The sequence below is a fragment of the Callithrix jacchus genome, chromosome 15 (assembly GCF_049354715.1).
Source record: "Callithrix jacchus isolate 240 chromosome 15, calJac240_pri, whole genome shotgun sequence".
NCBI classification, from domain to species: Eukaryota; Metazoa; Chordata; class Mammalia; order Primates; family Cebidae; genus Callithrix; species Callithrix jacchus.
This window is the reverse complement of record NC_133516.1, coordinates 34804247-34830403: the sequence shown is the minus strand read 5'-3', so window position 1 is coordinate 34830403 and position 26157 is coordinate 34804247. Positions and strand designations below refer to the sequence as shown.

Genomic DNA, 26157 nt, shown 5'->3' with positions numbered 1-26157 from the left:
CCTGGGGAGCACCTTAGCGACTGCAAAGGCAGCCCCACTCCTTCCTAGGGAAAGAGGCCTTGGGGGTCAGGGGGTATATACTCAGGCTTGGGGAGTCTCCAGCCATAACAGGCTCCCTCTTGGGGTTGGCACTGCCAGTGACCAGCTCTACCATCTTCTGTGCCCTGAGCCCCACTTTCCCCACTAATCCAATGAGGACAACAGGGATCATCCCAGTCCTGCCAGTCTGGGGCCTCCTGGGGCCACCGAGAATGGTCAACTGGCTAGTTGGCATGAGATGGCGGCTCTTACGAACAGCAAAGCCCTAAAGAGACAAGACAGCCTGCTAATGAAGGCATTTCAGGCAGAGAACTTGGGGGCAGAGGAGTCTGCAGTGCTCAGCCCCCCAGTCGAAGCCACCCCAGCCCAGCCACTGTCTGCCCCTGCCTTGCCCTGGGGCTGGGGTCAAGGGTGGCAATGTCTGTCAGTGATGTGAGTAGGCTCAGTCAGGGACTCCATCAGCCCAGGAAACTGCCTTTCTGTCCCCACTTACTCTTCCCTCCTAGGCTATGGCTGCCTGCAGTCACCTCACACACACAGCAGCCGCCACTACCCACCCATCTCCCTCCCTCTGAGCAGAGGCAGCTGCGAGGCCTCCATGCTGGAACCAAAATTGAATGAGCACTCTCACAATGTCGCCTCCCGCTGACAGCTCCTAATTGCATGTTGAAGCCATGTGATGGAGCCCAAGTTACACTAATTATGTCATTACCCTAATTAAGTAAATACTGTATGTGCTAATTGGCTGAAATCTCTTCAGGGGGATGGGCATGGTATCCCCTGGGCTTCACTTGGGTGGGCTGAAGGTAACAGAGGAAGGTAGGGTGACCCCTCCCTGGGGTCGCCCAGTGGGCTTCAGCAAGGGCCCCTGACCATAGCCCTAGACAGGTGTGCCAGTGCTGCAGGGGAGGACGCAGAAGGATTTGGATTAAGTGGTCAGAGACCTAGGTCAAAGGCCTTACCTGACCCTGACAGGCTGGTGGTCTTGAATAAGCCCTTTCTTCTTTTGATGTGGGCCCCCTTGCTGTTCTTTCCCTCTGCCAGCCCAGGGCCTATAGCCTTTCAGACATACGGGGCACAGGGGCACCAGAGGAGCCCAGTGTTCAGTCATCTATGGATGCCAGTTATGTGCCTGGCCTGGGGCAGCAGGAGAAAGAATGGCGAGAACTGAGCAAAGCCCCGGTTCTTGAGGATGGCACCCATGTAAACTAGCAAAAATGACACACAGGGCTGGCATTCCCAGGAAGGCATGTGAGGTGGGATGCTCTGAGGAGGTCTGGAGGGCTTTCTGGGGGAGGGGGACTTCACTTACAAGGGAGGGAGAATATCAGTGCACTAGAACTCAGGTCATCTCTAAGATGTGATTTCTAAATCATACAAACTTTTTTTTCTTTTTTTTTGAGACAGTCTTACTCTGTTGCCCAGGCTGGAATGCAGTGGCACAATCACAGCTCACTGCAGCCTCACTCTCACTCTCCTGGGCTCTGGTGATCCTCCCACCTCAGCTTCCTGAGTAGCTGGGACTACAGGTGTGCACCACCATACCCATCGATTTTTTGTATTTTTTGTAAAGACAGGGGACTCACCATGTTTCCCAGGCTTGTCCTGAATGCCTAAGCTCAAGCAATCCACCGGCCTCAGCCTCCCAAAGTGCTAGAACTACAGGCATGAGCCACCAAGCCTGGCCTAAATACCAAACTTCTTAACCACGACCTTTGGGTGGGAGTTGGGAGGAATGAGAATAGCCATCTGAAGGAGGATATCCAGATGGGATTCCAACCTACTTGGGAGTACTGGGGGTGCAGAAAGAATGCAGCCCTGTGTCAGGGACCGGCAAGGCTGGAGCCCCATCATGCCCCTTCCGGATGATCAGCACAGACCAGCTGGTCAGGGAGAACTCCATTCTGGCCCTGTCCTTCCCAGTGTTATAGGGAGGGTCCCAAAGGCAGGGGCTGGAGCCTCTCACATCACTTAGGGCCCAACAGCGCACATTCTCCCAAATGTGCCAGGTGCTGCAGCACGGCCATCCCGCTCTCCCAGCTCCACCCTGCCTGCCTGCCTGCCTGTGCCATCTCCACAAACATATGCTGCAGCTCCACACCCGGCAAACACCACCTGCTCACTTTGGTGGGCAATGGCTCCCTCCCCGCTTGCTCACTTGCTTCCCAGGACCCCAGGCCCAGCACAGCCCCCTGCCCCAACCCAAGCCCTGGACTGGCCCAACTCCCAGGGTGGCCTTGGCTGGTCCCCAGGTCTCAAGCTCCCAGTAGGTGACATCTGCTCATTTCCTGCCTGTCTCAGGCCTTCATTCATTCCACATAAGGTTGTCTGGGCTCCCGTGGGCTGGCTCCAGAGACAGAGACAGATAGGAAGCAATCCTTTCAAATGTCTGCAACTTACACAAATGAGTAAGAAAAGAAAATATGTATGTCTACACACACACACACACACACACACACACACACACACACACACACACAGAGCAAATGGAGCACAATATTCACAGTAGCTGAACTATCCCCTAAAGAGCACATGGTGTCTATGGTACTATTCCTATTCTGGCAACTTTTCTGTAAGTTTGAAATCATAAATAAAAAGTAAATAAAGGAAGAATAAGGAAAGAAGGAAGAAAGGAAAGGAAAGGAAAGGAAAGGAAGGAAGGAAGGAAGGAAGGAAGGAAGGAAGGAAGGAAGGAAGGAAGGAAGGAAAGAAGGAAGGAAAGAAGGAAGGAAAGAAGGAAGGAAGGACCTTTCCTTTCTCTGAGCTCCAGGCTATAGGAGGAGACAGCTGGACCAGTGGCAGGCAGGTCACTGTAGTCCTGCTGGGTGGGCCCAGGAGGGCTTCCCTGAGGAGGTAATAGGGCTTGGTGAGGCAGAGTTAGGGACACACATCTCTGACCCTTCTATGGAGGGTGGCACTGAGGAGCTGACTCTCTGGGAGTCTTCCTGTCACAGCTTTAGGCAAGCCCTTGCTCCCGCTCCTCCTCCTCCTATCCAAAGAATGTGCTCTGGAATCTCCAAGAGGAATCTCAGATAAGAAGGGGAACTTCCCTTGCTCAGAAGGTGTGGGAGGGTGGCCAGAACTTCTGTGCCTTTGATTGTGAGAGGAGGCTGAACCGGCCCGGATGCTGTGCCTGGGATAAGAGCAGGATGAGCCAGCCCTGGTCAAGGCCACCCTGCCCTCCCTCCCAGCGAACACTCACACAGACTCCCCAAGCTGACTTCCCCAGGCAGTGCCCTTGCTTGTCACAGCAGCAGCGCTTGGCAGCAGGAGGGCAGCAGGAGGGAAGTGGCTCATTATTTCATCCTTCATTAGCTCAGCTTTAGGCAGCCTGAGAATTGTGGGGTGTGGAGTGGGAGCCTCTGGTTCGGTGGTCCTGCAGCTCCAGGCCCACCCCTTGCAGCCTCCTTCCCACACCCCCTCTCTCTCCCGGGGCTTCCCTACCTCTTTCAGCCCTCTTCCCCTTCCTCCCTGTGCTCAGGATCCTGCCCCCTCCCCTTCAATACCCGGGCAGGGGTGGGGGGGTGGGGCACACACTCTCCCTAAGAGGGGGCTTCCCCTACCCAGTTCTCAGTCAAGGGATAGGCCCCATTAACCATCCCCTCCCCCAAAAGACAGTGACACCAGCATCCTGATGTGCAGTCAGTCATGGTGTGTGTCCTGAGTGTTCTTAGCTCTCAGGGAATGACTGGGACCCCTGCCTGGCCTCACAGCCCATCTCTTCTCCCCACCACCTCAGGCCAACACTTGAGAGCCTGGACTGCCCCAGAGTGGATCAGCACCCCCCACCCCCACTCCAGGAGGCTCTGGCTGGGATGCTCAGGGTTGGGGCACCCAGGGGTCAGCAGAAGCTGATTCCTCCATTCAGACACCGTGGTTCTCATGTCTTTGTTGACTTGCCACTGGTCGCAGTCCTCCCAGCCAGCCCACCAGCCCAGCCCCTTACCCCACGGCTGGCAGCTCCCCCTCTCTGCATGGCCTTCTGCCATTCAAGTCCTGTTGGTCTCCCCTGAGTCCAGAGCCTGGCATGGGACTGTGGGGCCCTTCCGCCCAGCACAGCCATCAGCCACCGGCCCCCTGCAACCTGCCTCTCATCCTACTCCCTCTCCTGCCCACACCCCTCACTTGCCCACCATCTCCTCACCCAGTCCCTGCTCTCCCGCCCACTAGCAGTCTCCCTGCTCTCGCTCTCAGTCTGGCCCTCACCTCCTCCGCCCCCTCCCCATTTCCTCTCCTCTCCTCTGCTGGCCCTTCAGTCCCTGGGTGTCAGGCTTTATCTCTCAGCGGGCGGGCGGGCAGCGGGCTTGTTGTTCTCCCCTCCCCTCTCCTCTTCTCTCTCATCCTCTCCCTTCTCTCTTCCCCCTCCAGCCTCCACTCCTTCGCCCGCTCACTCACCCTCTCCCTCTCCCGCTGCCCCCCCTTTCTCCCCCACCTCTTTGTTTCAGCTGAGAACCGGCTCCTCGGGACAGTTCCCACACTGCAGTGCCTCTGGTGAGGAGACAGCGCCACTGAGGTGAGCCTTGGGGATCTGGGGACACAGGCACAGGGGGCTGGAGCCCTGGGGGGCAGGCAGGTGGGGAGAATGGGAAGCAAGCTTCTCTGCCCCGGGCAGTAGGAGCAGCAGTGAAGTGCCAGCCTCAGGTGCCCCGGGGGGTCAGCAGGAGTGGGGGGCAGAGGGGTGGCCAGTTAGCCGCGAGGGACAAGGCTGGGCGGGAGCTGGCAGGCTCTGTTCCTGCCCAGCTGCCTGGCTTCTGTGGGTGGCCCTGGGCTGGGAGAGACCCTCAGGGGGACCAGACAGGGTGGGCGGGGGCTGGGCTGCCTGGAATAGCCCGCCCCTGAAGGCTTGAGTGTATGCCCAGTCCTGGAGTCCAGGGCTCTGACCCTGCCTCTGACCGGGCTGCGGCTATGGGGTTGCTGGGTGGCAGCAGCGGCACCATCCGGGGGGCTGTGACCCTCACAAGTGCCTGTGTTAGTGGGGGTGCTGGCAGCTGGCTGGAATGTGCTGGGGCTGCTCCCACTGCCCAGGTGGAGAGTCTGAACAGGAGAGACCTTCCCCCTGCCACAGGCTCACAGGTTTTACTCCAAGCTACTGATGCCCAGACCCACAGAGCCACATGGCAAGGACAGGCACTTCTCCCTCCCCTAGGGGTCTTTGACCAGCTCCTTCCAGACAGCATCCCCAGAAGAGCTTTGCCCAGAGTTGCAAGCAGCAGGGTTTCAAGCCAGAGCCTAGATATTCCCGTAGTCAGCTTCCTGGAACTGGGCTGTACAGGGAGGAATGGGGGCTCTGTAGATGGGGCTGGGAGCAGGTGGAGACAGAGGCCTGGCTCCAGTGAGGCTACAAGTGTGATTTTTGCAGACAAGTGAGGGCCACAAGGAGATCTTGAGACTCTAAAGCTGTGCAGGTGAGTGGGAATGAACTGAAGGGGCAGAAGCCAAGAGCCAGGGGCCCCGCCCCCTTCTCAGCTGGTGCTGGGGATAGAGGGGCAGGGCTGGAGATGAGGACAGGTATATGGCTCACACCTTCCCAGGGAGGTGGGCAGCAGTTCTGCTGGCTGCTAGTGGAGGAAAAGGAAAGGAAAGGCCAGGCCAGATGTGTGGGGGACCAGGGAAGACCTTCTCAATGAAATGCATTTTTGGGGTCCAGCCTCTGGCTGTCTGGATGGGGCAGAGCCAGGTCCTACAGCTCCCTGACTCCCCAAGGAGGCAGTGGTGGACCACAGCATAATGAGTAGTTGTCCCATGAGACAGAGCTGCTAAGGGCAGTGGCCCCATACGACTGGGCAGATGCGGCACTTGTTTCCAGGACCCAACTGTCTTGCCCTCTTCCCTTGGCCAGAACCTCCTCATCTGAGCAAGGCAGCAGCTACACCTGCTGTAACCCCTGCTCCCCTCAACCCCCGGGGTGGGAGCAACATGTCTAGAGAGGTGGAATCAGAGCCGTGGACATGAGCTGGTGGCAAGTGAAGTGTCAACTCCCAGCCCACCCTCCTCCAGCCACTGCAAACCAGCCGGAGTCAGGGGAAGTGGAGAGCAAAGCCTCAGATCTGGCCCTAGTAGTTACTGGGGAGAGGTCTGGCCCACAGCCTTGGAGAGAAAGCCCTCCCAGCCTGGGCACAGCTCATGACAGCCCCATGCTCCTATCACTCACACAGCAGCCTGCCTAGGTCATTGGCTTCCCCATCACCCAGGGTGTGTGTGTCCCCACCCTTGCACACCCCCTCTGCCTCCTCCCCTAGTATATCCCAATCCTCCCACCTAGCTAGGGATTCTGGCCTGGGGTCAAACCAGTCCTCCCTCACTGCAGCCTGGGCCTCATCATGTCCCTGGTACATGACCAGGACCCAGAGGGAGGCAGGTTGCCCTCCCCATTTTCCAGAGACATGGGGCTCTCTTCCAGGCAGCTCAGCTCACTCTGACTCCAGCTAATCATCCATCAGCTCTGTGACCTCCCAGGGCACTGTATACCCTACTGGCCATTAAAGACTCAAATACCATTCCCTGCTGGTGCCTGTCTAGTGCCAGAGGCCAGCAGGTCACTCACTCAGCCTCAGCCAGTGAGCACCAAGCTCCTACTGGCTCTAACTCTGGTCCTGCCATGAAGGAAGAGGGCCTCCCTGAGCCAAGAGCTTCTGAGATTCTCCTTGGAAGAGGCCAATACCTCTCCCTTCTTTCTCTCCTCCCTGAGGTCCCCACTTGCACAGAGTTTTTCCGCACAGATCCACCTGCCACTGATACCTCCCTAAAGAGGCAATAGGGCAAGGATGCTGCTCCCATTAAACTGATGAGAAAACAGCCCTGGAGAAAGGAAGGTGGGAAGGCCAGGACAAGGACTTACCACCTGACTCCTACTCCAGTGCTCCTTTCAAGCCACTTAACTGCCACCCTCATGAGATCCTACATGAGTGGGGTCCCTATGCCCACCAAAGTGTCCACTAGCTGTCCAGCCTCTGCCCCCCCCATCCTCAAGGCCCTGATGGCATTCCCAGAGACAGAGGGGCTCAGTGACTCCCAGGAGTATCTGAGCCAGGGCTTTCAGCCTTGGTTCCAAGGCAGGCATTAAAGGGTTCCCTGGGCTGGCTAAAGGCTTTGGAGCTGAGGCTGCACAGCAGAGGTAGGAGAGCTTGGTAATTCACCTCTCCTACCTGCAATCCCTTCCATCTCCTTGCATGCCCTCATCTTTCACCCTCTGTAGTAAGGAGGCACTCAGCATCAAAGTCCCAAAACAGCTTCATGATATTATTCCTTGCCAAAATCTTTATGAGGTTTGCCATTGCCATCAACGTGAAGTCAACTCTCTTGACCAGGCACACTAGCCTCTGTCAGTCTTTTGGGCTTCCTTGCCCACCTTGCTCCCTGTATCCCCTACACTCTAACTACACCTGTGTGTCTTCACCCTGGGATGGGGCAGAGCACAGCTCACAGTTGTGGGCTGCACTATACATACACATGCCTATACATGTATCCATGTGCGCACACGTGCACACACACGCAGTGTGCAAAAGATGCAGACACACCTTTATGTAGAAGCCCACCACTCAACTGCACATGGTTTTCTGCCAAATCACACACACAATGGAGCTGTCCCTCTGAGCCAAGAAGAATCTAACAAATCTGCTATATGGATCCCTAGAGAGGCCAAGCATGGTATGTCGCCATCTCAAGCCCTTGAGGGGTAATGGGGAGGCAGAAGTAGATCCCCTGGCTCTGGCTGAGCCCTTGCTTGGCCCCAGGGTCTCTGAGCCCCAGAGAGTGGCAGAGGATAGTCAAGCAGGTTTCAATTAGATTCTTATCCTGGTTCGGTGGCCAACTTGCCGTGCAGTCCCAAATAAGTCACCTTTGCTCTCTGTATCTCCAATTATTATAGTCAAAACGGTTGGGATTAGCTGACACTTCAGGGCTGCCCAGGCCCACTGCCCCAGTGCTCTCTGCTCATGCCAAGTGCAGAGAATGGACGGGTCTGTGAGGGCTGCTGCAGCCAGCAGGGCCAGACACCCTCCATGGTAAATCCTCCAGCTGGGCCAGGGGAAGCTTTAGAGAATGAAGATGAGGTAAGTATAAGGGAGGCGGCAGCCAGAAGAGACAGAAGCCAAGAGCAAGGAAGGGGCACTTTAACGATCCAAAATTGACATCTATGGAGAAAATAATGAGTCCTATCGAAACACTCACTGTGCAGAGTTTATCTCATTTCATCATCTAGACTGTTGCCAAATACATCTTTTATCATCTCTGGGGTAGCCAGTGAGCAAATCTAACCGGTTAGGCTCGCAAACTATTTGGCCCTATTGGGTCCAATCAAGGCCCTGGCCTCCCACCCCTATAAACAGAAGTAGAGGGAAGGGGTCACTGTGGAGCAGGGTGAAATGCCTGCAAGAGTCCATCAATACCCAAAGCCCTCAGCAGGCATGTAGAGAGCCATGTGCCCTGTACTAAGTATCTATATGTACACTCACAGATGCATTCCCACTCTCGGTACACCAGCACCAACGTCTGTGTGCTCACATACCCACTACCCACCCACACACACACACCACAGACACACCACATACACACACCACACACGCACACCACACATAAACACACACACGCCACATACACACACACCACACATACACACACACACCACACACACACCACACACACACATGCCACACACACACACACCACATACACATACACCACACATACCACACAACCACATACACCCACACCACACACACACCACACATGCCACACACACACCACATGCCACACACACACACCACACACACACTACATACACACACCACACATGCCACCACACACCACACACACGCCACACACATGCGACATACACCACACACACGCCACACCACACACCACACACATGCGACATACACCACACACATGCCACACCACACACACACAACACACATGCCACACATACATGCCACATAGCACACACACCCCACACACACACACCACACACACATGCTATACACACGCTACACACCACACACACACACACGGGACATGGCCGCCAGGCCCTCAGCCCCTGCCCCAGCTTTCTTATCCTGCTTTTGCCTGGAACTTTGTATGCAGTGCCAATACTCATGCTCCCAAAAGCAAGGACCGAGGCAGAAACAGGCTACGTGCAGAGGCTGCCAGAGGAGCACCAGGTTACAGGATCACGTGAGGATCACCGTAACCCAAGACTGTGACCCTGGTCAGCAGGAACTCCACGCCAGCATAGAAGGAAAGGAAGCAGTGCCCATGCATCCCAGTAGGGTGCAAACTCCCCTTTTCCCTAAACCTCCCTGCTCCCCAGAGCCCGCTTACCATGTTCACCTCCCTCCCAATCCTCAGCCTGCCCTGCGTGAGCCAGGTCCCCAGGTCATGAACCATCTGCAAGCTAGGCTGTCCAGAGCCCAGGTGGGGAAGGGAAACTCTTCCAGGGGAAAGAGTTGAGAGACAAGGGGAGGGCTAGGGTGGAAGAAAGGCCTGCAAGAGCAGCCCCAGGCCTCGCTGTTCTCTATGGCTTTTTATTCCTATGTGATTCTACTGCTAACTCATATAGGGATTGGAGCCGTGGCGCACGGCGGGGACACCCAGCAGAGGGCTCTGACACTAAGCAAGGGTGCCTCTCAACCCAGGCTGCTGGCCAGGCCAAGGCAGCCGTTCCTCTACTCCCACTCACCTCTTCACCCGCCAGTGGTCACGGGAAAGGGTGTGGGCCGCTGGACCTCGTCACTACCTGGACCCACCATTCCAGCGCTGAGACCCCCCACTAAAGGGCTGACTGACATCAGAGTCTGGACTTGGTCCCCAGAGGAGTGGCTGAAGGAACCGGGGATGTTCAGCCTAGGACAAGGGCTGTCACAAGGAATCAGCACTGGGTGGCGGGACAAACTTCGGCTCAACCAGAAGTAAAGTCTGTAGCTAAGGGCTGTCCAAAGACAGAAGGGACGTCCATCCAACGAGGCCAGGCTGAGGCCGGAGAGGCCATGGTAATGGTGCCACTACAGAGTCATGGTTGGGTGGGTGACCAGTCACCCCAGACTGCAGTCCTTAGGCCTGTCCTCCCCGGGGTCTCTGCTCACACACATCAAAGCTGTCAGGAGCCAGGCTCAACCCTCATATGCTCCAGAGAGATAGGCACAGGCTCCTGTGATGTGAGGCAAGTCCTGTATATTCCCAGCCCAGCAGAGGGGTGTAAGAGTTCTGCTAGGCCCTGGGACTGCGGCTGCAGCCACACTACGCTCCCCTCCCAGCAGCTCCTCCATGAGGCCTCACTCTGAGGGAAGGCACACTGAGAACCCATGGCATAGTCCTATTTATTTTCAGACATTTTCGCTTCACAGAAAAAAACAGGGTGAGGGGCTTAACAGAGAGGCTGCCTAGAGAGAAGCATGGAAACAGTGAACTGGGTGAGGGCCTTCTCCTCATCCTCAGGGGTACCTGCTGCCATCCAGAAAGTAGGGGTAGAGGGGAGCCTCTGGCTGGAGGGGAATGGACATAGAGCAGAGGCCCTGAGTGAGAGGTGACAGCCAACCAAGCAGCCAAGGCCAAGGAGGGGCCCTAAAGCCTAGTGAGGCCCTGAGGAGCAACCTTGGTCTGCCATCTGACCTTGCCCTTGGATGCCTCCTCTGAACTCCCAAAATGTGACCTATGCCATCACCAAGGCCTCAGGAACAAGAGGTGGGTGTCCATGACATTGGTACCTGTCATCCCTGTGTGCAGCAGGTGCACCCCGCCCTGGAGACGGCAGAAGAAGGTATGTGAGTCATTGTGGGCTAGGAAGGTGGCCATGTCTAGGCCCTCAGCTGCAGCCTCGCTGGCAAGCTCAGGTGTGACCCAGGCCCCAGCAGCCTCTGTGGGCCCATCCTGCCCATCGGTGCCACCACTCAGAAACAGCACATCTATAGGCCCCAGTGGCCACCTTCTGAACTCCGCTCCAACACGCAGGGCCAGCTCCTGGTTCCGGCCACCCTTGCCTGAGCCCTGTAGCTGCACTGTGGGCTCGCCACCCGCCAGCAGGCAGACTGGGCCCCTTCCCCGAGCCATGCTCTCCAGAGCCTCCTCCAGCTGCAGGTCTGGGATCTGAAGCTCAGCTGCCAACTCATGGAGCTGTGCATCTTCCTCTACAGAATCCCCAGCCATGAATGGGGTGAGGCGGGTTCTAGCCACATGGGCCAGCAGCCCGTAGAACTGGGCCACACTTTTCACATCACCCTGCATGGCTGCACTAAGCACCACAGCCTGGTAGCCCAGTGCCTCGGCCTGCTGCTGGGCCTCAGCCAGTGCCAGCACATTAGAGCCAATGATCACATTCAGGACATGGCCACAGGTGTGTGGCCCATGGGGGTCAGAGTCGGCCCGAGACAGCACAGTCTTCACGGAACGTGGCAGGGCTGCACGGAGGCCATAGCGGTTGAGGATATGCAGGCAATCTTGCACACTGTGGGAACTAGCCACAGTGGGGCCACTGGCGATCACCTCCACAGGGTCCCCCACCACATCGGACAGGATGAGGCTCACGACCTGGGGAAGGGCCACCAGGCAAGGATCAGGCCTATTTCCTCCTATCCCTAGACCCCATAAGGATAAATTGCCCCTTGGATATCCACACACCCTCCCCCAACTCAGTGCATTTCCTTACCCATGGTTAACCCCTCTCACGTGAGCTTGTAGAATACCTGGTTATGTAGGCTCCTCCTCCCCATCTCTGGCACCCCTCCCATGATGTCACCCAGCCAGCCCCATCGTCTTTTACACCATGGCCCCACCAATTTGTATGCTGTTCTAAGCTTTCACGTCCCTGTCACATGTGGACCTGGCTCTACCAACCCAGGGCTACCCGGGGAAGAAGTGATTCAAACCTGGGCAGGGTAGGCGGCTTGAGCCAGCCCCCCCCCCTTGAGCTGGGACAGGGTCTTCCGAATGGTGTTCAACTCCTGGATGGTGGCTCCACGGGCCGCCAGAAGTTTGGTGAGTGTCTGTTTCTCCTCCAGTGTGACAGGTGGGATGGGGGCAGGCAGCAAGGCTGACCCCCCACCTGCAGAGACAATGAGGGATGAGGCAGAGGGGCTATCCCAACTCAGGGAACCAGGCAAGCTGTGGTGACAAGCCCACATTAGGGAAGGGGGGCTGGAAAGATGGGGTTAGGGTGCCCCCGTGTGGACATGCAATATGTGCACAGTCACCACATCCTGGCCACCTGAGGTTGTCCGCTGACTTGGGGTTCCCCAGGTCTCAGTAGACACTGGAAGAACTAACTATTCCTGAAGAGACTGGAACAGGAGGCAGGGCAGAGGGGACACAATGGAAGATCAAGGAGAGGACTCCATGAGGTCTGAGGGCCTAGCCCCCAGGTGACATTAGTACAGACAGCAGCAACAGCAGTGACATTTTCCAAGGACTACGGATGTGCCAGGTCCTGAATTAGGTGCTCCCCATGCACCCTCTCACTGTCACCTAAAAGGTCAGCTCAGGGGGAGGACTCCACAGCTCAGGGGAGGCCAGATGACTGGCCCAAGGCAACCCAGGAGTCACCATCCAGGCTCCTCACTGCCTCCCTTGCTCCTAACTTCACCCTGTAACCCTGGGGGCTCAGACCTGATCTCTCAAAGACCTGATATTTGGTGCACTCCCCACCAACTGTCTTGGGTACCACACCTGAGATAAGTACGAGCAGCAGGTCATCAGCTGTGAGTCCCTCGGCCAGCTGCCGGATGGCCAACGCAGCTCTCAGCGCATCACGGTCCGGGAGGTTGTCCTCTGCACCCTCAAATACTTGGACACGGCTATGTGGCTTCAGTAGCATTTCCCTGGGAAGGGAGAGGTCAGAGCGCAAGAGACGGGGTGGGCTTCTTTCCTCCCACCTGATCTTTCAATTGTACAGATAAAGATTGGGGGGCATGGGGCATGGCTCATCCTGGAGCCAGGCCAGACCCAGGAGAAAAGGGAAGAGGGTGGGGAGGGGAGGCCGTGATCCAGCCTGGGTCTGGGCCCAGGTTTCCCTCCAGACAGACAGTGGGAGGCAGCCCCCCATAGCTCCTTACCGCTTGCCAGCTCGCTCCATGGCAGCACGGATCCCCTTGGGAATGCTGATCACGCCCTGCACGAGATGCTGACCCAGTAGTTCCTCAGCTGCAGCTGCCATGCCCAGCACAGCCTTGCCAAAGCCCACCAGGTAGAGGTTTTGCTTCAGCTGAAAGCTCCGGTCCCGCACCTTCAGCTGTCTGCCACCAGGGTCCAAGGACAGTGTCCGGTGCAGCATGGGGCCCGGCAGCACTGCACCCACAGCACTCTCAAATAGTTGCTGCGCCTGCTCTGCCAAGGCCATGCTGCTGGCCAGCCGGGCCACTGGGCCCCCCCACAGGAATGGATGTAAGGGGGCTCGGGCCAAGCGGGGCAGAACCTGCAGGGCTGCAGCCATGCCCCACTGCTCTCAGCACTGCCTGGGACCCATGGCTGCCTAGAGGGAAAAAGCACAACTGAGGCCCTTGCAAGGAAAGGACAGGAGGTCCCCCACAGCTACCCCTCTCAGGGCTCAGGGCCAGTGGACCCCACAGCTGCTGCTACAAGAAGGAGCCATCTGATAGCCCCAGGAGATTTCTTGAAGCTCACAGCGGCAGGATCTCACTCCAGTCCTTGGAGACCAGCCCTGCCACTCAGCCACGTCCTTCTCTTCTGCAGACCACACGCTGGCTTTCTGGATACCCTGACTCAAGTCCAAAGTTCCTCTTAGCTGGGCCCTCCTCCTAGGCCATCCCTTTGGCTGGGAGTTAATCATTGACAGAGGGAGTAATTTCTACCAGTGGGATCCCATCCCACCCCTTTTCCACCCCCTGCATTTCCGAGCTCTTACCCAGGGGCAACACCCCTTTCTGGCACTCCTTCCTTGCCTCTTTACCACCTCTGCTGCCAGGAGGCTGTTGATTGTCCCACCAACTGACCCTGAGCCCACTGACCTCCAGCCTATTCTATTTCATTATCTCATGAGACTGGGATTAGGAGCCTAGGAAGTCAGAGGCTACAGGAGGCTAAAGGTTTATCAGATCAAGCCCACAGAACATCCTCAGGGCATGCAATCTGAGGAATCCCAGTATTCAGGACCAGTTTAGCAAGAAATTTAGGTTTAAATCAGGAATTGGAACAGTCTGGCTCATGGTGGAACCTTAGGAAAGTGCCCAGGCACCATGTGAGGCCATGTGCCATGAGCCCAATTGCAGGACAGAGAAGGATGCCCTTCTACCCACATAGCTGGCCAGACCCAACTCTGCCATGAACACCCCTTCTGGTTCCAAGACAACAAAAACAAGTCCTAAGCCACACCACCCACAGTGGTGAGAGCCCAGGGGCTGAAGTAGGCAAAGGCCAAGCTCCCAAAGCTGAGCCCAAAAAGCCATTTTCCCCACTGGGCAGAGTAAAAGCTAAAGAAGCCTTGGACTGAAGGTCAGGAATCTGCAGAGAGGTGTAGGGACAACAAAGACCCAAAGAGCCCATCTCTACCACAGATGTACTATTGCACCTACTTTAATAAATGCCTACCATAAATGCTGCAAGCTGACTTCATCAGCAAGTAAGGATTGAGCAGGGTAAGGATGCTGGGAATTGAGGTTTCAGCTCTACTACACGTTTGCTGAGTGGCTGGGACACCTCCATTGCTCTCATTGGGTCTCATCTGCAAAATGGGACATGAGGTGAGATTAACACTAAGCTTTCCCCTTGACACCCTCAGGTTCTCTGATACTGTCCACTGTAACAGAGACGATCTCAAACACCAGTTTACCCCACACCCAAAGAAGGTGGTTACTTCTAGACTCTGGCCATTCTGCCTGCCTAGTTCTCAGCTCTCCCACAGGAGAAGACAGCTGTGCCGGACTTCTGTTGTGAAAGGGAACACAGAGGGCATGGTCATGGGGATTCTGAAAATGGGTACAGTTTTTGCCAGGGGGACCCATGGGGCTTGCCCATTAGGCTTGGAGCTAAAAGCATCCTAGTGGGCCGGGCGCGGTGGCTCAAGCCTGTAATCCCAGCACTTTGGGAGGCCAAGGCGGGTGGATCATGAGGTCAAGAGATCGAGACCATCCTGGTCAACATGATGAAACCCTGTCTCTACTAAAAATACAAAAAATTAGCTGGGCGTGGTGGTGTGCACCTGTAGTCCCAGCTACTCGAGAGGCTGAGGCAGAATTGCTTGAACCCAGAAGGCAGAGGCTGCAGTGAGCCGAGATCGTGCCATTGCACTCCAGTCTGGGTAACAACAGCGAAACTTCGTCTCAAAAAAAAAAGCATCCTAGCAACTAAGGTCCTTATAGTTTTGTATCTATTTCCCAGATGGACAAGAGCCTGGAAGATCCCAGCCTTGCCACTGGATATGAGCACAAGGCAGGGAACGCTCAATGCTAAGGCTGCCAGAGAAAATACAGGACGTCTGGTTAAATCTGAATTTCAGATAAACAATTTTTTTTGAGAGGGAGTCTCCCTCTGTTGACCAGGCTGGAGCATGATGGTGCGATTTCAGCTCACTGCAACCTCTGCCTCCCGGTAAACAATTTTTTTTTTATTTTTAAAGACATAAATTTTTTTTTTTTTTTAAGATATGGGGTTTCACCATCTTGGTCAGGTTGGTCTTGAACTCCTGACCTCGTGATCCACACGCCTCGGCCTCCCAAAGTGCTGGGATTACAGGCGTGAACCACCGCGCCCAGCCAACAAGTAATTTAAAAAAAAATATGTCGCACACAATGTTTAGGACTTAATGACAATTGTTCGTCGTTTATCTTAACTCAAATTTAGAGTTTGAGACCAGCCTGACCAACACGGTGAAACCCCGTCTCTACTAAAAACACAAAAATTAGCCGGGTGTGGTGGTGGGAGCCTGTAATTCCAACTGCTCGGGAGGCTGAAGCACTAGAATGCAGGGAGGTTGCAATGAGCCGAGATTGCGCCACTGCACTCCAGCCTGGGTAACTGTCTCAAAATTAAAAAACAAATTAACTGGCCGCTATGCATTTTCATTTGCAAAGTTCTACAATTCCATCGAAGACATGGTCTCTCCAAAACTCCAGGCGGTTCCAGAGCAAAACAAGGAAATAACAATACTACCGGCTTTGACTCCACCCTATCACGAAAGGGGGCTGGCGCCATTTCCGGTTCACCCAACCAGCAAGGGACGGAAATGACGTCATCCCTAGGTCGGGCCTTCGCGAGGGAATTGGCTGTCCCGTAATGCCTGGTGATGCGAGAAAGAAGGGCCTGCTGCCACCGGGAGCTGTCGTCGCCCAGCCCCGGGATTGATTCTAAAGGCCCTGTGAGCCCTCGCGGCGCAGACTTACCACCCAACAGCTCCGGGCCGCAGCGCCCGGCGCTGGAAGCCGGAAGTACTCGCGGGTACGCGGAGCGGAAGCCGGAAGTGTGGGTGGGTGGAGTGGGGCTGGCGGGTGCGAGCTCTTGCTGAAGCCGGTGTCTGGGAAAGGAGCATTTAGGGTATTGGCTCCTCTCTGGCCACCAATAGACCTGGAAGGAGTCACCTTCAGGCCTCACTGTCTTCATCTCTCCATTAGGCATAATGATCCCCGCCTCACCGATTGCAGTTTGTGTTTTTTTAGACGGGATCTCACACTGTCGCCCAGGCTGGAGTGCAGTGGCGCGGTCTCGGCTTACTGCAACCTCCGCCTCCTGTGTTCAAGCGATTCTCATGCCTCAGCCTCCCGAATAGGCTGCGCCCCTACGACCGGCTAATTTTTGTGTATTTTAGTAGAGACGGGCTTTCGCCTTGTTGGCCAGGCTGATCTCGAACGCCAAAACTCAAGCGATCTACCCACCTCAGCCTCCCAAAGTGCTGAGATTATAGATTTGAGCCACCGCGCCCGGCCTCTCCCTTCCTTTATTCTGTGTGATCAGTCAGCAGATGCACTCTGAGCTGCTGTTAGGTGTCAGGCACTGGGCTGAGCAAACGAACTGAGAGTCACTACTTCCCCACGACTCACCGCTTCTGGAGCCAAATTAAGTCATTCCCGCTTCTCTTCATGGCTTTAATTCCACAACTTACTAGTGTTCTTCCCTCTCTCACCATGGGCCACCAAATACAGCTCTGGCTTAGCAAGAGTTCTGTTCCGTGATCCTCAAGCATAAAAGCTGCATGTAAACGCGAATGACTCTGGTCCTTCCTCGCTGTCCCTGCTCTCTTCCTGGGCCCACCCTGAGCTGGCTTGATGCCTTCCCATATTCATTAGACGAGTCCTGATCAGGCTCCAAAACCACAGAACAGTTCACTGTTTTTTACTGATGTTTTCTTAGGGAGGTAGAAGGGAGAGTTGCGTCACAAATCACACACTTGATTTTCTAACAATTTTATTAAAACGTTTCTCGGCAGGGTGCAGTGTTTCAAGTCTATAATCCCAACACTTGGGAGGCCAAGGTGGGTGGATCATTTGAACCTAGGAGTCCGAGACCAGCCTGGCAACATGGCGAAACTCTTATCTCTACGAAAAAAAAAAAAATTAGCCAGGTGTGGTGGCATGCTCCTGTAGTCCCATCTACTAGGGAGGCTGAGGTGGGAAGATCACCTGAGCCTGGGAGGTAGAGGCTGCAGTGAACCTTGATTGTGCCACAGCCTGGGCCCCTGTCTCAAAAAAAAAAAGCAACAATACAAAAACACACTTCTTTCTTTCTTTTCTCTCTCTCTGTCTCTCTCTCTCTCTCTCTCTCTCTCTCTCTCTCTGTCTCTCTCTCCCTCTCTCTCTCTCTCTCTCCTCTCTCTCTCACTGCAACCTCCACCTCCCAAGTTCAAGTGATTCTTATGCCTCAGGCTCCAGAATAGCTGGGACTAAAAGTGCCTGCCACCATGCCCAGCTAATTTTTTTTTTTTGAGACAGAGTCTTGCTCTGTTGCCCAGGCTGGAGTGCAGTGGCGTGATCTCGGCTCACTGCAACCTCCACCTCCCAGATTCAAGCGATCCTCCTGCCTCAGCCCCCCTAGTAGCTGGGATTACAGGCACATGCCACCATGTCTGGCTAATTTTTAGTAGAGATGGGGTTTCGCCATGTTGGCCAGGCTAGTCTCAAATTACTGACCTCAGGTGATCCACCCTCCTCGGTTTCCCAAAGTGCTGGGATTACAGGGGTGAGCCACTGCAGCCAGCCCATGCCCAGCTAATTTTTGTATTTTTAGTACAGACAGGGTTTCACCATGTTGGTCAGGCTGGTCTCAAACTCCTGACCTCAAATGATCCCACCTGCCTCAGCCTCCCAAAGTACTGGGATTGCTGGCATGAGCCACTGCACTTGGCCCAAAAACACATTTCTATCATCAACCTAAAAATCATCAAAAGGTTTGAGATCCAGTTAAAAGAATTTATTAAAGCATAAAGTGTGAGAGCAGCCATTTGGGTAAACAGACAATTAGTGCTCCCCAGTGTGGGGAAAGCTGAAGATTGTTTATATAGGCAAAAATAAGGTGCTGAAATTACAACATTTTCCAAAAAAGGCTAACATAAATACAAGATTTGACTGGCTACTATTGATTATACTTGAAAGATGTTGCTTAACATTCTATTGTAAAGAGGTAACAATCACAAAGGTCTCTATCTCCCACATCATCTAGTCTAAGTTTGAATGAAGAATAGGGAGTCTGGTTAATGTATAACATTTCAACCCAAAGGTCAGGAAGCAACAGTCATGCATCAGAGAAGAAAAGAAAGAAAAGGCTATGCCTGCTCAGTTTCCAGGGCTTAACTTTTCTCCTTCACATTATTAATTTAGCATGTCCTGAAATTTCCTTTTCTTTTCACACTCCCTACCTGCTCCCTTTGGCAGTTGCTACATCTCTCCATAGTTCTCTAAACTATGCCGTGCTCTTGTCATGAACTTTTCCCCTCCTCCGGCCCCCACTTCCAACTCTCTCACTGGTGTTCTCTCTCTCTCTCTCTCTCTCTCTCTCTCTCTCTCTCTCTCTCTGTCTCTGTCTCGACAGGGTCTCTCTCTCTCTCTCTCTGTCTCGACAGGATATCATTCTGCCACCCAGGTTGGAGTGTAGTGGCGCAATCTTGGAGGTCACTGCAACCTCCACCTCCTAGGCTCAAGTGATCCTCCCACCTCAGTTTCCAAAGTAGCTGGGACCACAGGCGTGAACAACCATGCCTGGCTAATTTTTTGTATTTTTTGTAGAGATGTGGTTTTGCCATGTTACCCAGGCTGGTCTCAAACTTCTGAGCTCAAGCTATCTGCCTGCCTCTGTCTCCCCAAGTACTGGGATTACAGGCGTGAGCCACCACACCCATCCTCCCTGGATTTTTCCTTTTAAAATATGAGACTTTGTGTTCCTTCTCCCAAATGATTTCCCACCACATCATCAAAGCAACGGCATCCCCAGGTGGAACTGCCCTCTTTAATGTGGAGGAGGTTGTAACTACTGAAAATTGTATGGATTTTCCTTGGTTATAGTCAGCTGTCTTCACCCATCCATGTATTTATTCCTTCCTCAGACATCATTCAAGACATTTCCTGAGTGCCTTCTGTGTGGGCCAATGCTGTAGCTGCTGGGAGAAGTAAAAAGTGGTACTTTTGGCCGGGCGAGGGGACTCTAGCCTGTAATCGCAGCACTTTGGGAGGCCAAGGTGGGCGGATCACAAGGTCAGGAGTTCAAGACCAGACTGGCCAACAGGGTGAAACCCCATCTCTGCTAAAAATAAAAATAAAAAGAAGTGGTACTTTTGCCGGGCGTGGTGGCTCACACCTGTAATCCCAGCACTTCAGGAGGCTGAGGTGGGTGGATCACCTGAGGTCAGGAGTTCAAGACCAGCCTGACCAACATGTTGAAACCCCGTCTCTAAAAAAGAAAAATGAAAGAAAAGAGAAAAAAGAAGTGCTTTTAATTTTAATTTAATTTTTCTTTTTTAGAGACAAAGTCTTGCACTGTCACCCAGGCTGGAGGACAGTGGTAATTACAGCTCACGATAGCCTCAATCTCCTTGGTGTTAGCAGTCCTCCTACCTCAGTAGCTGGGAATACAGGTGCACACCACCATGCCTGGCTAATTTTTTGTAGAAACAGTCTTGGTTTGTTGCCCAAGCTGGTCTCAGACTCCTGGGCTCAAGCAGTTCTGCCCTGGTCTCCAGAAGTGCTGGGACTTACAGGCGTGAGCCACTGGGCCCAATCTGGGCTTTCGGGGTTGCTTCATGGGAGGGAGGGTCAGCTGTGTTGGAGGCAGGGTGGAGTGGAGTTGTTTCCTATGTAAGGGCTCTAAAACACCTTAAAGGTGGGAGCTGGAGGCAGGCAAATCACTTGAGGTCAGGAGTTCGAGATTGACCTGGCCAACCTGACGAAACCTCTTTACTAAAAAAAAAAATTAGCCAGTCTAGCCAGGCATGGTGGTGTGCACCTGTAATCCCAGCTACTCAGGAGGCTGAGGTGGGAGAATTGCTTGAACCCAGGGTTGGAGGTTGCAGTGAGCTGAGATCTCACCATTGCACTCTAGCCTGGGCAACAGTGAAACTTCGTCTCAATAAAAAAAACAAAATACCTTAAAGCTATTTTTCTTGGAAGGAGGGGTTGGGGAGAGTATAACAAAGCAACAGGAAGCAGTTCAGCTATGACTAGGCAAGTCACTAATGAGGGGCCACTAAAGCTGTGGATGTTGGATTGTTTGGGAAGGTTTTTAAGCCTTTGGAAACAGTGCTGTAGTTTTAGAGGCCGGGGCCTTGGCCCTGAGACTCTAGGCAGTTCCTCCTGGTTCTGAGCAGTCAAGGCTTATCTGGGAAGATTTCCATCCTTTCCTTCCAGACTAAGCAGGCATTGTTTCCTAACAGTGGTCTTTGTTAGATGTGAATGGTTGCTTGTCCTTAGCCCTGGAAAGAGAACACAGGCTTTCCAGTGCAGAAGCGGAGTATGAATCCAGACTCTACTGCTTACAGGCTAAGTGACCCTGAGAAAGTTACTTGACCTCTCAGAACTCTCAGCCTCTGAAGAGTCTTCATCGTCATATGTTTCCAGTGCTTGTAGAGAGGCTCAGTGTTGTGGATGTCCTAGTCCTGGGTTGAGCCAGATTCATGGGTGTGCAATCCATGCAGTCAGAAGGACCCTGCACTTGGTTTAATATTCTGTTGTTGCCATCTTGAGATTCTTAGCAATTTTTTAACAAGGGGCCCCACAAATTGGGTAGTTGGTCCTGCTGCCAGGGAAACATGTCTGCCTTTTATCCAGGCCCTCTGGTCCTGGAGTCTCAGGACCTCTCTGAGGAATTCCAGTAAAAGTGGACATACATTGGTAACTAAATTTATTATTTCTAGGAATTGCATGTGCATCTCACAAGATTTTCCATGCATACTATGTCAGGCCTCCAAGTCCAAGTCTGGCCATTATAGTCTTGGCGACCCACATGTATACCTCTGGATAGTCCCCAGGAGCCAGAAAGTCTAAAATAACCAGATGGTCACAAAGAGAAATGAAACAACTTGTTCCTGCCTCAACTAATTGCTTTCCCGCTGCAACCTGCAACCATTGTTCCTTCTCAGCCTTGCAAAATTTCCCCCTGGACATTGGGTTTCTCAAGACCCCTCCCCCATAACTATGTAATTCACTGCATCCCCCTCTCTTCTTGCAGCCAATAACCCCCACCCTTATGATCATGCCTGTTTGTAATGGATAACCCCTACCCTTGTGACCATGCATCCTGTGACACCCTCCCTCTCTCTAAAATAGATTACTACCTTTAACTGACCATTTGCCCCAACCTGTATAACTAGTCCCCTTTCCTACCCCCTTTGCCTAACTCCTTTATTGAACTTGTCCCACTTGCACCCAAGCACAAAATAAAATGGCCTCATTGCCCACACAAAGCCTCCCTGATGGTCTCTTTACTTGAGCAACATACCTAACAACTTATATTCTCTCTAAATAAAAATGGCTTACTTCATCCTTATAATATTTATTTTTTTATTTTTATTTTTATTTATTTATTTTGGAGACAGAGTTTCATTCTGTCACCCAGGCTGGAGCGTGAGCTCGGCTTACTGCAACCTCTGCCTCCTGGTTCAAGCAATTCTCCTGCCTCAGCTTCCCGAGTAGCTGGCACTATAGGCACACACCACCATGCCTGGCTAATTTGTGTATTTTCTGGTGTAGATGGGGTTTCACCATGTTGCCCAGGCTGGTCTCAAACTCCGGACCTCAAGTGATTCATCTGCCTTGGCCTCCGAGAATGCTGGGATTATAGGCGTGAGCCACAGTGCCTGGCCCTTATCTGAGGAATCTAGAAGGGAGCAAAGACCACCTGGTGACCATCCAACAGGCCATCCAGAGGCAAAATTCCTTATTTTAGGAAATTAGAAGTAATTAAACTTCCGTAGTATCTGAAGTGGGCATGGTTCCAGACCTCTTTCAACTTTTTTTTTTTCTTTTTGAGATGGAGTCTCACTGTCGCCCAGGCTGGAGTATAGTGGTGCGATCTTGGCTCACTGCAACCTCTGGCTCCCGGGTTTAAGCAATTCTGCCTCAGCCTCCTGAGTAGCTGGGATTGCAGGCATGTGCCACCACGCCCAGCTAATTTTTTTATTTTTAGTAGAGACGGGGTTTCACCATGTTGGTCAGGCTAGTCTCAAACTCGTGACCTCAGGTTATCCGCCCTCCTTGGCCTCCCAAAGTACTGGGATTACATGAGTGAGCCACTGCGCCCGGGGAGATTAACTTTCTTTTAAGGCAAAGAATCACTTCCATGATAGAACCTTCAAAATAATCCTGTTGACTACAAACAGGATAGTGCAACTCTAATATATCTTGAATGTGGTGATGACTGCATGAATGTAAATGGGTTTCAGAACATAAAAGTAGCCACTAAAAAGGCTGATTTTTTTTTGGAGGCAGAGTCAGCTCTGTCGCCCAGGCTGGAGTACAGTGGCATGATCTCTGCTTATTGCAACCTCCACCTCCCGGGTTCAAGTGGCACGCGCCACCACACCTGGCTAATTTTTGTATTTTTAATAGAGACAGGGTTTTATGTTGGCCAGGATGATCTCAATCTCCTGACCTCGTGATCCGCCCCCCTCTGCCTCCCAAAGTGCTGGGAGCCACCATGCCCAGCCTGCCTTTCTGATTTCTCATGCCTCAGCGACACCAACATGCCCAGCTAATTTGTTGTATTTTAGTAGAAATGGAGTTTCATCATGTTGACCAGGCTGGTCTCAAACTCCTTGAGCTCAAGTGATCATTCCTCCTCGGCCTCCCAAAGTGGTGGGTTTACCAGCATGAGCCACCTTGCCTGGCCTAAACAGGCTTTTTTTTTTAACTGTACTTAAAAGTCTACCTCAGTAAAGAACAACAATGGGCGGATCATCTGAGGTCAGGAGTCAGAGACCAGCCTGGCCAACATGGTGAAACCTCCATCTCTACTAAAAATACAAAAATAAGCTGGGCGTGGTGGCAAGCACCTGTAATCCTAGCTACTCAGGGAGCTGAGGCAGGAGACTCACTTGAACCTAGAGTGGTGGAGGTGAAGTATTTGGATTGAGTATAAAATTAGCACCAAGACAAAAGTATGCCAAATTGCAGGGTCTTTATTGCCAGCGACCACAGAGGACTCACATCTCTCCAATCCGTGGCCCCAAAAGGAGGGTGACAAGACCCTTTTATGCCCATAAACCACCTCCGGGGTGAGCGTGTGGGGCGGGGTGGGGGTGAAGGGATTCAGACATTCTGAAGGCCAGGGGATTCCGTAAATCACCTCCCTGGCAGAGAGGAGGGTGCAGGTCTCTGGACATTCCAAGGGCTAGGGTTTACACATCGTCTGGGCAGTGGTGGAATCCACAGATCTTAGTTACCTATTACAAGTCACAGGAGCCAGGATGGAATTAACTTGGGCTGCTTATTCTGGTCATTACCGGTAAGCAAAGGCCAGCAATTCTGGCTGTCAGTGATAAGAAAAGGTAAGCAGGTAATGGAGACCATCCTGGTCAACATTAGCTGGGCATGGTGGCGCGTGCCTGTAACCAGCTACTCAGGAGGCTGAGGCAGGAGAATTGCCTGAACCCAGGAGGCGGAGGTTGCAGTGAGCCGAGATTGCGTCATTGCACTCCAGCCTGGGTAACAAGAGCGAAACTCCATCTCAAAAAAAAAAAAAAGAAAGAAAAGGTAAGCAGTTTTATTTACAGAAGCCAAGGTTAGCAGTCATTGTGAGGAGAATGGGGCAGCCGTTACAACTTATTTTTGAAAAACAGCTTTGTCTTTTCTAAAATGGTGTTGCTCAGGTTCCAGCTATAGCACAGAGGTTGCAGTGAGCTGAGATCATGCCATGGCACTCCAGTCTGGGTGACAAGAGTGAGACTCCATATCAAAAAACAAGAACACCAACAACAATCCGGTTTACTAACATGGAAAAATGTGTAAGATTTAACACTAAAAGGGGCGAGGGTTGCATCTATAAGGTTTATATGCATATATATGAAGAGAAGAAGAAATTCGAATTTAAAACTGTATCCTCTGGCTGGGAACAGTGGCTCATGCCTATAATTCCAGCACTTTGGGAGGCCCAGGCTGGCAGATCACCTTAGGTCGGGAGTTCGAGACCAGCCTGGCCAATATGACAAAACCCCATCTCTACTAAAAATACAAAAATTAGCTGGGTGTAGTGGTGAGAGCCTGTAGTCCCAGCTACTCAGGAGGCTGAGGCAGGAGAATCGTTTGTACCTGGGAGGTGGAGGTTGCAGTGAACTGAGATCTTGCCACTGCACTCACCTGGGGGACAGAGTGAGACTCCTTCTCAAAAAGAAAAGTTATGAAGCCGGGAGCAGTGGTTCATGCCTGTAATCCCAGCACTTTGGGAGGCTGAGGCTGTTGGATTACCTGAGGTCAGGAGTTCGAGACCAGTCTGACTGACATGGTGAAACCCCATCTCTACTAAAAATAAAAAAAAATTAGCTGGGCATGGTGGCACACGCCTGTAGTCCCAGCTACTCGGGAGGCTGAGGTCAGAGAATTGCTTGAACCCCGGAGGCAGAGGTTGCAGTGAGCGGAGATAAGACCAATACACTCCAGCCTAGGCGACAGAGCGAGACTCCGTCTCATTGAAAAAAAAAAATTGTGCACTCTATTGTATATCACAGCCCAATAAAATAGTAAAGAGGTCGAAGCTGTCTAAGCGGGCGCTGCGGTGGAGTAGCGGTCAAGACCGCCTGCGAGCGGTTCACCTGATTCACCCCCAAAACCGGCTTCCAGCCGCGTTCCCGACCCCAAAGCACCCCTTCCGCGCGGCTTGCGGTTGGGGCGCCTGTAGGGGACACCCGAGCCTTCGTAGGGGGATGTTGCAAGCCCGCGCAAGGGCCCCCGGCTCCCAGGCACTCGCCACCTTCCGACACCCTGGGGAAGGCCCTGCACGTCCCGACCCTTCCCTCCCAGCAGCCCGCCGAGCCACTACACTCGACAGCGGCAGCGCTGACGTCACCGCCCCGCCTCCCCGCCTCGCGCGGCTGTTCCCGCCCCGCCCCCTTTCCCGACGTGCGCCGCGGCTAAAGCTCCTCGCCCTCCGCTTCTGCCTGTCGCCCCAAGATGGCGGACACAATGAGCCGGCTACGCGCTAGTTGCCCCTGAGGTGGCTGTGAGGACCAAAGATCGGCGAGGCTCCACAGTCCAGGCAGAAGACTGTTGTCCAAGCAGGAGGAAGGGGAGGAGGCGGCCCAACTGTCGGCCGACTTCCCGCTAGCCGCCGGCGCGGCGCCGGCCCCGCCTGGTTGGCCCCTCGGCAGCCCGCCCGCTCGCCGCCGGGCCCCGCCCCGGCCCTGCGCCGCCGCTGCCTTCCCCTGCCGCCGCCATGAAGCTGACCGACAGCGTGCTGCGGAGCTTCCGCGTCGCTAAGGTGTTCCGCGAAAACTCGGACAAGATTAACTGCTTCGATTTCAGCCCCAACGGCGAGACGGTCATCTCGAGCAGCGACGACGACTCCATCGTGCTCTATGACTGCCAGGAGGGCAAGTGAGTGAGGCGGAGGCCCTGGGCCCGGGTCTCAGTCCCTCCCTCCCTCCCTCCGGTGGCCCAGCACTGGTCCCTCTGCCCGCCCTCCGTCTCGACTTCAGTCCCCGGTCTATTTTGCACGCGTTCCTGCCAGGGCCACCTTCACCCCGCAGCCGTCCAGGAGACCTTTTAT

At 53.7% G+C, this 26157-nt stretch overlaps 2 protein-coding genes across 6 annotated transcripts in view; one reads left to right on the top strand and one right to left on the bottom strand.

The window, feature by feature from the left end:
- Positions 1-10338: 10338 nt before the first annotated feature.
- Positions 10339-17177, bottom strand: GLYCTK (glycerate kinase). 4 transcript variants are annotated; one of them, XM_078351072.1, is made up of 6 exons: positions 17016-17177; positions 14572-14704; positions 13080-13495; positions 12694-12845; positions 11898-12073; positions 10339-11559 (listed from the first exon to the last, which is right to left on the bottom strand). In XM_078351072.1, exons 3-6 carry the CDS (start codon positions 13454-13456, stop codon positions 10693-10695), a joined length of 1572 nt encoding a protein of 523 aa, XP_078207198.1. In that variant the 5' UTR covers positions 13457-13495; positions 14572-14704; positions 17016-17177; the 3' UTR covers positions 10339-10692. The 4 variants fall into 4 exon arrangements, with proteins under 4 accessions (XP_078207198.1, XP_002758460.1, XP_035131614.1 ...); XM_002758414.6 differs by lacking the exon at positions 17016-17177 and adding an exon at positions 16362-16412; XM_035275723.3 differs by lacking the exons at positions 14572-14704; positions 17016-17177 and adding an exon at positions 16362-16412.
- Positions 16201-26157, top strand: part of WDR82 (WD repeat domain 82) — a 32244-nt gene continuing 22287 nt past the window's right edge. The window contains exon 1 of one of the 2 annotated variants that reach the window (XM_035275724.3): positions 16201-16416. In XM_035275724.3, the coding sequence (XP_035131615.3) occupies positions 16265-16416 (152 nt within the window). In that variant the 5' untranslated portion in view covers positions 16201-16264. Of the gene's footprint in view, positions 16417-25534; positions 25986-26157 lie in introns of those variants that run through there. The other variant, XM_002758413.7, reaches the window with a different exon arrangement.